Source organism: Salvelinus alpinus, chromosome 13 (genome assembly GCF_045679555.1).
Source record: "Salvelinus alpinus chromosome 13, SLU_Salpinus.1, whole genome shotgun sequence".
In the NCBI taxonomy this organism is placed as follows: Eukaryota; Metazoa; Chordata; class Actinopteri; order Salmoniformes; family Salmonidae; genus Salvelinus; species Salvelinus alpinus.
Window position 1 is genome coordinate 1,354,574 of NC_092098.1, and position 12,123 is coordinate 1,366,696.

At 42.3% G+C, this 12,123-nt stretch overlaps 1 protein-coding gene across 3 annotated transcripts in view; it reads right to left on the reverse strand.

Annotated features, from left to right (window-relative positions):
* The window catches only part of LOC139536793 (integrin alpha-X-like), a 65,361-nt gene extending 58,251 nt beyond the window's left edge, over positions 1-7,110 (reverse strand). For 2 of the 3 annotated variants that reach the window (XM_071337418.1, XM_071337417.1), the window contains exons 1-4: positions 6,965-7,110; positions 6,657-6,789; positions 898-992; positions 160-215 (exon numbers count right to left, since the gene is read on the reverse strand). In XM_071337418.1, the coding sequence (XP_071193519.1) occupies positions 160-215; positions 898-992; positions 6,657-6,789; positions 6,965-7,019 (339 nt within the window). In that variant the 5' untranslated portion in view covers positions 7,020-7,110. Of the gene's footprint in view, positions 1-159; positions 216-897; positions 993-6,656; positions 6,790-6,964 lie in introns of those variants that run through there. The other variant, XM_071337419.1, reaches the window with a different exon arrangement.
* Positions 7,111-12,123: the final 5,013 nt, after the last annotated feature.

Below are 12,123 nucleotides of genomic sequence, written 5' to 3' on the forward strand. Positions count from 1 at the left end.
GGGTAAGCACGTAGCACAGGATGTTTGTGAAGAGCAGCTAGTTCCTGATTATAATTGCAGAGGGGAAGGGAAATTGAAAGGGCCTGTTTTCAAGCCCAAATTCAAAAAGATCAGAAATGAAATAGTACTCCGACTTAGAGTCAAGGATGAGCAACTCACCATAGCTCTGTCAGCATTACAAGCTAGTGACAATCCTAATGAAACTCCTGGCTCCACTAAAATAAAACAAAATAAGTGAATATAGATGGATTTAACATACAATTATACGAACATTTAAAAAAAATTGTATCAAAAATAATTTTGCACCAATTTGTCAATACAAGCCTACTAAAATCTGAACTTCAGCTTGACATAAGCACATGAGGTAAGTGAAACATTCCCACTAATCATGCATGAGACAAAATGACAACACACACACACTCCCACAAGATGTGAGTGAAGCAATTGTTGTGTGAAAAGAGGAAACGCATAGAGGACTTGAGAATTACTATAACTGAAAATAACACAACAGCAGAGCTTTAGAGAGAGAGAGAGAGAGAGAGAGAGAGAGAGAGAGAGAGAGAGAGAGAGAGAGAGAGAGAGAGAGAGAGAGAGAGAGAGAGAGAGAGAGAGAGAGAGAGAGAGAGAGAGAGAGAGAGAGAGAGAGAGAGAGAGAGAGAGAGAGAGAGAGAGAGAGAGAGAGAGAGAGAGAGAGAGAGAGAGAGAGAGAGAGAGAGAGAGAGAGAGAGAGAGAGAGAGAGAGAGAGAGAGAGAGAGAGAGAGAGAGAGAGAGAGAGAGAGAGAGAGAGAGAGAGAGAGAGAGAGAGAGAGAGAGAGAGAGAGAGAGAGAGAGAGAGAGAGAGAGAGCTCTGATTCTTGGGGTCCACACAAACGGGTTATAGTGAGCATGCATCTTACCTTGTACGGGTAGAGCTTTACAAGTGCCACTGTCATAAGAACATCTGTAAACCACTCCTGTCCCACTGTCTTGAAAAGGAGCTGTGACCAACACACTACAGAGAGAAGAGGGGATGGAGAGAATAGAGGAGAAAGACAGAGAGAAGGGATGGAGAGAATAGAGGAGAGGTTAATTGGTTATGTTTTAAATGCTCATGGAAGTGTGTTGTGTGTTGTAACATTTCCTGTTTTTAAAATATATTGTTCAGTGACTGCTAGCAGTAGCGGCTCCGCTTCCGTGGGCTCATAGACCGTGCTAACATTGCTTGGATTGTAGGATTTTGGAGCATTACATTTTAACACCACAAAGTAAATGTGCGTCTGTTAAAACTTCTTCTTAATAAGGGGCGCTATTTTCACTTTGGGAAAAAATCGTGCCCAAATTAAACGGCCTCGTACTCTGTTCTAGATCATACAATATGCATATTATTATTACTATTGGATAGAAAACACTCTGAAGTTTCTTAAACTGTTTGAATTATATCAGTGAGTAAAACAGAACTCATTTGGCAGCAAACTTCCAAACAGGAAGTGAAAATTCAGAAAATGGGGCTCTGTGTCAGGGCCTCCCTATTGAATTGCCTTATATTTATGGATCTGTATGCACTTCATACGCCTTCCACTAGATGTCAACAGGCAGTAGAATGTTGAATGGGGTGTCTAGCTTGATGTGAGACCGAATGAGAGCTTTTGGAGTGACAGGTCCGCTCTATTGGCAGTATTCAACTGCGCACCAGGGAACCCCACATTGTCTTCTGAAATGCGTTAGGTATACACGACGAAATGCTCCGGCTCGGATTTTATTGGATACATATGAGAAAAACATCATAAAGTTGGATTTTCAACCGAGTTTGACTAGTTTATTCGACGTTTATTGGGACTTTTGGAATTTTTCGTTCCATGCACTAATAGTTCTTGGACATGTGCGCTCCACATGGCTAGCCAAAGTTGCTAATTCGACAGAAGAAATGAACATTCTAAAACAAAACAACGATTTATTCTGGAACTAGGACTCCTTGCACCACATTCTGATGGAAGATCATCAAAGGTAAGAGAATATTTATGATGTTATTTTATATTTTTGTGGTTTATGTTGGCTCCAACAAGGCGGAGAATTGGTGAGCGCTGTCTCACAATATTGCATGCTGTACGTTGTACTAAAGTAATTTTTTTTTTTAAATCTAACACAGCGGTTGCATTAAGAACCAGTGTATCTTTCATTTTCTGTACAACATGTATTTTTTAGTAAAGTTTATGATGAGTGTTTTGGTTAGATTACGTGACTGTCCAAAATTTCTCCGGACAATTTGGTGCATTATGGCTACGTATTCACAATGTAAAACCACGATTTGTACCTCTAAATATGCACATTTTCGAACAAAACATAAATGTATTGTATAACATGATGTTATAAGACTGTCATCTGATGAAGTTGTTCAAAGGTTAGTGATTCATTTTATCTGTATTTGTGGGTTTTGTGAAAGCTATGTTGGCGGTGAATAAATGGCGTTGTGTGTTTGGCTATTGTGGTGAGCTAATATAAATATATATTGTGTTTTCGCTGTTAAACATTTTAAAAATCGGAAATGATGGCTGGATTCACAAGATGTTTATCTTTCATTTGCTGTATTGGACTTGTGATTTCATGAAATTATATTATATGATATCCCTGTGGCGCTAGGCTAGGCTATGCTAGTCAGCTTTTTTGATGAGGAGGACCCCGGATCCGGGAGGGTGACTCGTTAGAGGTTAAGTCAGAACTTCTGGGTCTGCTGAGCAATACACTAGCTAGAACCTTCTCATCGTGTATCTGGTAGTACAAAAAAGCATGGCCAATTTTGTTTCCCCCCATTTTGTTAGTCAGGTTCTACTGTAGGCGACAGGGCGACATGTTGTGTGGACTAAAACAGCATGAATCCAGGTGTATCACAAAGCATGATGAAATGAATTAACCGGCTACAGTAATTTTGAGAAACATTGAGAAATTGTTTGGCCGATTTTCTGGGCAAACTAAAGTTGTCAACCTTTGATAAGCTGGCTCACTGGTAGCTTGCTAGTTAGTTAGCTTCCAATTTCAAGTCTTTCGAAACCAATATCTGTGTAACTGGGAAATATGAAGGTATTTCAAAATGAAAGTCTTGTGACACTATGATAGCTATCTATCCTCAGTTAGATAATGTGTTTTCACTTATTGCATCAGCATGTTTGTTTTGATCTCCCTGGTTTCCACTAGTTACCACAGCCACAAAGTCAAGATTGGCTATATTGTACAAATTGCTGAAAACAAAAATGTACATTTTGGTCTTAATTTAAGGTTAGGGTTAGGCATAAGATTAGCAGTTTTGTTAATATTAGGGTTAGGTTGAAAATCAATCACATTTGTGACCCGATTCAGGAAACTAGGCGTATGTCGCAAGTCACGACTTCACAGGAGAGCCGATTGAACTTAAACATTTTTTTTTAATCAAAATGCGTTTTTTGGCAGAAATGCCTTCTCGAAAATGTGAACTTTCATGTGCCTTAATAACAAACTTGTATGCCATCTGGAAATATGAATAAAATTGTAACATTTTGAGCATTTTTGGTTAAGCCACAGAAAAAAGCCAGCAACCTTCCCACTAGCCATGATTGGCTGAGATAATGAGTGGGCTGGACATGCCGAGAGAGGAGTTCGGATTGGTCTGCTATATAGAAGGCTTCTGTGGTCAGTCTGTGTTGGTAATCCTGTTGAACGCTGCTTTTTTAATAATGTATTGTGTAGTGGAGCTGCATAAGTGTTGCTCTCCACTTTCTATAGGATTAAGTTTTGAAATCAGTGGAATTAGAGTATGATAGCTAAAGAGATGGAGGAAACACTTGTCTCCGGATTACATCTTCAAACTAAGGGCAACCGTGGCATGGTCTTCATGACAGGGAGACGCCTCCATCATGCATGATGTATACAGGTAAGATAGTATAGCGTTGGCTAGCTACATTTTCACATATTACACGTTTCTAATTTTGACAAAGTGGTTTAATTTCAAGCCTAAGTGTACTGTTAGCTAGCTAGCTGGCTGGCTCCCTAGCTGACGTTATTATTCGTATCCAAGAGCCGTTTGCTTTTCTAGTTAGAGCCTAATGTTAGCTAGCTAACATTGAACCTAGTTGGTTAGCTCCTAGCACTGTGGCATTGTTGGTACTGTGTTCATTGCTGTTTAACTAGCTAACGTTGGCTGGCTGGCTCGTTAGCTAACGTTATGTGATGTTTGTACAACACCCGTTGAATATGGCCGGTGTCAGTACACGTCTGCCAATTTTTTTAATGAAATTGTTGCCAGCAGAGCTGGTTAGGCCATTTTCATGTTATCCAGATGTAAACAAATCATTGGCGTGAGGTGTGCGCTCTGAAAGCTCCGAGAGCGAAACGAGATGGGTGGGGCTAAAGCTTAAGAGGGTGTGAACGATGCTGAACGGGTGTAGACAAAGAAGAGGTCTTCACATTTTAAGAACATACATTTTAGAAATAGGCAGGCTTTATGACTTTGTAGCTGTGGTAACTAGTGACGTCCATTCTCTCTGGCTGCTCGTTCTATGTAGTATAATATAATCTGTTCAAAACAGTGGCAGCATGTGTAGCAGTTGTTATGTTTTTTTTACATGCAAAAGTGAAATATGTGTTTTTATGCTGTTGTTCAAATGCACAGATCGCTTTATATATCTTCTCAAAGAATCGACCGGTAGTTTGAAAACTTGGCATCATATATCTGTCATGCTGCTTTGTTGACAAATCCAACCACCTCACACCCTGGGTATTTAGCCAATCAGCGGACATCACTGGTATCAATAAAGTTACATTGGATCAAATCATTAGAGGACAGTGATGAAATACTGATCAAATACTGTTTGTTGTCGTTTTAGGTCTATATTCAATCTAGACCGCGGAAGATAACGCGATTGACATTTAAAGGTAATTGCCGATTGAGGCCACATATGCAGCGTTTACCGTGAATGCGCTCTCCGCGAACACCGAGACAATGCCTTTAAAAGGTGAATGGCTGAAAACAGGCCGATGAAAATTTTGTTTTATATTGGATATTCGGTTTTCTCTCGTCTATTGCTTGTTTAGCAACAAAATCGACAGGTGCGTAACTATGGGGAAAAACAGACGGGGTTGGCTTAGATTGTTGACAACATGTAAGCTATATTTCATCTCCAATGTTTATTGAAAATATAAATACATTTGCACAATGAGCACTTGTTTCCTGTCAAATACATCCTTACAGTTGTTGGTTAGCTAGAATTTTAGCCATATTAGCATTAACATGAAATCAGTCAAAACACCTGAAAACAAGACATGGTATCAAGAACGAGATGAAACGAGCCACTTACAATTCCCCACGTGGCAGTTTCTTCTCATTCTTGCTAGCAATCTGGCCATCCAGAATCACAATAACACACTGACTTCTGCCCCATGGGGGCTTTCAATCTTCAATAGCTCTTACAAAGTGTGCCATGACTATGCAGGGAATTTCAACCACAGATTAAACAAACAAAAAGCAGGGAGGTTTTCCAATGCTTTGTAAAGAAGAGCATCTATTTATAGATGGGTAAAAAAAAGTAGACATTGAATATCCCTTTGAGCATGGTGAAGTTATTCATTACACTTTGGAGGGTGTATCAATAGGACCTAGTCACTACAAAGATACAGGCGTCCTTCTTAACTCAGTTGCCGGAGAGGAAGGAAACAGCTCAGTGATTTCAACATGAGGCCAATGGTGACTTTAAAACAGTTACAGAGTTTAACGGCTGTGATAGGAGAAAACAGGATGGATCAACAACATTGTAGTTACTCCACAACACTAACCTAAATGACAGTGAAAAGAAGGAAGCCTGTACAGAATACAAAATATTCCAAAACATGCATCCTGTTTGCAATAAGGCACTAATGTAAAACTGCAAAAAAAGGTAGCCTAGTGGTTAGAGCGTTGGGCCAGTAACCAAAAGGTTGCTAGATCGAATCCCTGAGCTGACAAGGTAAAAATCTGTCATTCTTCCCCTGAACAAGGCAGTTAGCCTAGAAACAGTGGGTTGTCATTGTAAATAAGAATGTGTTCCTAACTGACTTGCCTAGTTAAATTGAAAGCCGTAAAATGTTTTTCTTTAAAAATCAAATGAACATGGATCTTTGTCGATCCTACCCCGGTTCAGAATATATCATTATCATAGTCATGGCACGCTTTGTGTAAGAGCTATTGAAAATTGAAAGCCGTAAAACTATTCTTATGTCTTTTTTCACAAAAAAAGGTGTGGATTGTTCTCCATCCACACCTGATTCAGAATACACCATCTTCATAATCCAAGACCATAGTCTTGGTTCAATAGCTATTGATGAGAGAACCGAATAGCCACCGAATATCCAATATAAAACACATTTTACCTTGGTAGACTTGTCTAGTCCTTAGTCATGAGAGAAATATGCAGTATGAAAGTGTAAACCATTTTCTGATGAACATTCCCACCAGTGGGAGAGTGTCTTCACCATCAATTCCTCCTCTATCTTACTGGCAATGAGAGGTTATGACCTTTTCCCCAAAATAGATGAGTAACATATTGAACAGAGCACTGTTTAATAGCCTAAATCTTATCCTGGTATCATACAACCACAGTGATATTATGATGATTAATATCCAATTGTGAGATCTGAACCCAGTGGTTTGACTCTTTAATGATTAGTAACTTGCCTGCTGCCTCCCTGCGCCGGTCCAAACTGACAGACACGATAACCGAAATGGGACCCTGCTGCCTCCGAGTCCGAGACACTTAATGTTCTGGGATAGCGAATGTCGAAGCTGAACCCCACTGTCAACGGTGCGACTGCAACAACAAAAAATGAACAAACACATTTTAATTTATACATTTTCTTTTTACAAAAGTGTCTACAGCAAGTCTGATAGTCAATTGCTCAGGCAGGCCAGGTGCAACTCTTAACTATAACTCTACTATAAATGTATTCTACTAATACACTGTAGATTTGGCTATATAACCTTACATTGCAAAAGTCCCAGTAAACACCAAAACTGGATGTGTTTCAGTTGGTTGTCCATGTCGACTGAAGTCCGCGCTTACAGTCCTCGCATAGTTGTGAACGTCGAGAAGATGAGGAGACCACCGGCTCGAAGAATATTATGTGGTGAAACCTTTCACGATAATGAAGGAGTGAATCGGTTGGTAAATGCGCCTTTTTTTTTACAGGGACGTTGTAAAAAGATTACAACTGTCTGTGACCGCCACCCGGTGGTGAGAGCTGACTGGTGCAGGAGAGACTGGGGAGAGGATGGGTGGGAAAAAAACGTGAGTTTATTCTATGGAGGGGTGCACAACGCATAGCTCCAGCTCTGGGTCTACTCTAAAGCACTTTATCATGTAAAAGGGGCCATCCAATGTGATTTGATGGATTGATCAATTGATTGGTTGGTAGGCTTGTTTGTTGGTTGGTTAGTTGGTTGGTTGGTTGGTTGGTTGGTCAGTGGTGCACAGCTCCCGTCCTCAAGTGCAACAGTGTGACTTGACCTTTTGTGCACTAGAGGGCGGTGTCTCATTTTCTTGAAATAAATAGCTGACGCCAGGACTGGAGGACATCCCTGCTTGCAGAAGCTTGTAGTATATTTTCTGTTATATTGTTGTTGTGATATGAAAATAAATGATAACCACTAAAGAGAGTTCACCAGAGAGTTCACTAGCTGTCTTAGCGTGAGAAAGACCACAACATGCGGGGAAAGTTTGGCTGAATTATACTATTTCCTTACTTCATGAGCCAAGGTAAAACTGAAGTGAAATCATATTTAACAGTGGTCTGCTTCCCATCTTACAAAATACTGTTTTATTCTCAAATAATTTTCTCCTCAGTGAGACGTAGCTTAAACTGAACCAGAGAGGTCTCCAGTCCTATCCAGTTGGGTCAGTTACTGTAGCGTCCATTATTCAAGTTTCAGTTTCAAGTTTCAAGTACTATTAGTCTTGTTTATTTTTTACCTTTATTTAACTATGTACAGGATACACATCGTATACATCTTCCAACGAAATGCTTACTTGCAGGTTCCTTCTCAACCTCATATTGTAACTGTCAGTGGAGAGACGCAGGTTGCCAGGTATCAAATCTATTGTCCCTGTTAATCTCCTGTATAACAAACCAAACAGGCTACAGTTAGTAACTACTCAAACAACCCACACTATCCCCCCTATTCTCTCTCTTTCCTCCTCCTTCCCCATTTTCTCTGTGTAACAAAACAGAGTGTAAAACACACATTGTGCGCCGGCCTGTTTGAGCACATCGTTGTGCCTGAGTCACTGAGGACAGACAATCCAGCCAACGTCACTGGTGATGACCTCACACACACTCTGACACCCACCCTGTCATTATGTTAAACGGCGAAAAATGCCGTTTGACAGGTCATGGAAAACTCTGAGTAACTTGATTGAACTCCTTGTCTTCGTGCCCTCCAATAACCATTTGTATCAGTATTAGCTATATGAGGTGGGAAGCTGGAAGGTCACAGAAGTTGTGAAGAGGTTTGTCAAGATAGAGAGAGATTTGGGTTGAGAGAAAGAGTGGGAGGAAAACGGAGAGAGAGGGCATACGATCCTGCCAGGTCACAGGCTTGGGGACACAGAGATTACAGGGGGTACAACAGTGTCTGTGTGAGGCATTTGGCCCAGCAGAATCAGCATGAGAGAGAGAAAATGAAAGATGGCTTGAAATAAGTATGGGGGGGAAGAGAAAGTGAAAAGGAAGGATTTCAAGAGTGAAATAGATGGATTGAGAAAGACAGAACGACAGAGAGAGCGAGAGAAAGAGATGGATAAAAAAAGGCAAGATAATAGAGAGAAAGGGAGAGAGCAAGAAAGAGTTTGAAAGAGAGCGAGTCGAGTCAGGTCGTGTGGATGTGGAGACAGTGTGGACCTAGCCTGTCTCTCTGGTTCTCCTGTTGACTGGCTCTGTCTGAGGTAGGGCGGGCCCTCACACAGGACCCATTGTAGAGGCCTATAATCTCTATCCTCCAGGTTCTGTTCATGTACCTTGTTCAGGTCCCCTCAGATGACCCCTAGCCAGGAGAGAGAGGCTACAGAGACACTCTGGCTTTGTCAAGTCCTGTATCATTGTATGTGTATTGTACCAACATCTTTTGTGGACTAACCGGTGCCCCCGCACATTGACTCTGTACTGGTACCCCCTGTATATAGCCTCATTACTAACCGGTGCCCCCGTAAATTGACTCTGTATCGGTACACCCTGTATATAGCCTCATTACTAACCTGTACCCCCACACATTGATTCTGTACTGGTACCCCCTGTATATAGCCTCATTACTAACCGGTGCCCCCGCACATTGACTCTGTACTGGTACCCCCTGTATATAGCCTCATTACTATCCTGTACCCCCGCACATTGACTATGTACCGGTACCCCCTGTATATAGCCTCATTACTAACCTGTACCCCCGCACATTGACTCTGTACCGGTACCCCCTGTATATAGCCTCATTACTAACCTGTACCCCCGCACATTGACTCTGTACCGGTACCCCCTGTATATAGCCTCATTACTAACCTGTACCCCCGCACATTGACTCTGTACCGGTACCCCCTGTATATAGCCTCATTACTAACCTGTACCCCCACACATTGACTCTGTACCGGTACCCCCTGTATATAGCCTCATTACTAACCGGTGCCCCCGCACATTGACTCTGTACCGGTACCCCCTGTATATAGCCTCATTACTAGCCTGTACCCCCGCACATTGACTCTGTACCGGTACCCCCTGTATATAGCCTCATTACTAGCCTGTACCCCCGCACATTGACTCTGTACCGATACCCCCTCTATATAGCCTCATTACTAACCGGTGCCCCCGCAGATTGACTCTGTACCGGTACCCCCTGTATATAGCCTCATTACTAACCTGTACCCCCGCACATTGACGCTGTACCGGTACCCCCTGTATATAGCCTCATTACTAACCTGTACCTCCACACATTGACTACGTACCAGTACCCCCTGTATATAGCCTCATTACTAACCGGTGCCCCCGTAAATTGACTCTGTATCGGTACCCCCTGTACAGTGAGGGAAAAAAGTATTTGATCCCCTGCTGATTTTGTACGTTTGCCCACTGACAAAGAAATGATCAGTCTATAATTTGAATGGTAGGTTTATTTGAACAGTGAGAGACAGAATAACAACAAAAATATCCAGAAAAACGCATGTCAAAAATGTTATAAATTGATTTGCATTTTAATGAGGGAAATAAGTATTTGACCCCCTCTCAATCAGAAAGATTTCTGGCTCCCAGGTGTCTTTCATACAGGTAACGAGCTGAGATTAGGAGCACACTCTTAAAGGGAGTGCTCCTAATCTCAGTTTCTTACCTGTATAAAAGACACCTGTCCACAGAAGCAATCAATCAATCAGATTCCAAACTCTCCACCATGGCCAAGACCAAAGAGCTCTCCAAGGATGTCAGGGACAAGATTGTAGATCTACACAAGGCTGGAATGGGCTACAAGACCATTGCCAAGCAGCTTGGTGAGAAGGTGACAACAGTTGGTGCGATTATTCGCAAATGGAAGAAACACAAAAGAACTGTCAATCTCCCTTGGCCTAGGGCTCCATGCAAGATCTCACCTCGTGGAGTTGCAATGATCATGAGAATGGTGAGGAATCAGCCCAGAACTACACAGGAGGATCTTGTCAATGATATCAAGGCAGCTGGGACCATAGTCACCAAGAAAACAATTGGTAACACACTACGCCGTGAAGGACTGAAATCCTGCAGCGCCCGCAAGGTCCCCCTGCTCAAGAAAGCACATATACATGCCCGTCTGAAGTTTGCCAATGAACATCTGAATGATTCAGAGGACAACTGGGTGAACGTGTTGTGGTCAGACGAGACCAAAATGGAGTTCTTTGGCATCAACTCAACTTGTCGTGTTTGGAGGAGGAGGAATGCTGCCTATGACCCCAAGAAACCATCCCCACCGTCAAACATGGAGGTGGAAACATTATGCTTTGGGGGTGTTTTTCTGCTAAGGGGACAGGACAACTTCACCGCATCAAAGGGACGATGGACGGGGCCATGTACCGTCAAATCTTGGGTGAAAACCTCCTTCCCTCAGCCAGGGTATTGAAAATGGGTCGTGGATGGGTATTCCAGCATGACAATGACCCAAAACACACGGCCAAGGCAACAAAGGAGTGGCTCAAGAAAAAGCACATTAAGGTCCTGGAGTGGCCTAGCCAGTCTCCAGACCTTAATCCCATAGAAAATCTGTGGAGGGAGCTGAAGGTTCGAGTTGCCAAACGTCAGCCTCGAAACCTTAATGACTTGAAGAAGATCTGCAAAGAGGAGTGGGACAAAATCCCTCCTGAGATGTGTGCAAACCTGGTGGCCAACTACAAGAAACATCTGACCTCTGTGATTGCCAACAAGGGTTTTGCCACCAAGTACTAAGTCATGTTTTGCAGAGGGGTCAAATACTTATTTCCCTCATTAAAATGCAAATCAATTTATAAAATTTTTGACATGCGTTTTTCTGGATTTTTTTGTTGATATTCAGTCTCTCACTGTTCAAATAAACCTACCATTAAAATTACAGACTGATCATTTCAATGTCAGTGGGCAAACGAACAAAATCAGCAGGGGATCAAATACTTTTTTCCCTCACTGTATATAGCCTCATTACTAACCTGTACCCCCACACATTGATTCTGTACCGGTACCCCCTGTATATAGCCTCATTACTAACCAGTGCCCCCGCAGATTGACTCTGTACCGGTACCCCCTGTATATAGCCTCATTACTAACCTGTACCCCCACATATTGACGCTGTACCGGTACCCCCTGTATATAGCCTCATTACTAATCTGTACCTCCACACATTGACTACGTACCAGTACCCCCTGTATGTAGCCTCATTACTAACCGGTGCCCCCGTAAATTGACTCTGTATCGGTACCCCCTGTATATAGCCTCATTACTAACCTGTACCCCCACACATTGATTCTGTACCGGTACCCCCTGTATATAGCCTCATTACTAATCGGTGCCCCCGCACATTGACGCTGTACCGGTACCCCCTGTATTTAGCCTCATTACTAACCGATGCCCCCACACATTGACGCTGTACCGGTACCCCCTGTATTTAGCCT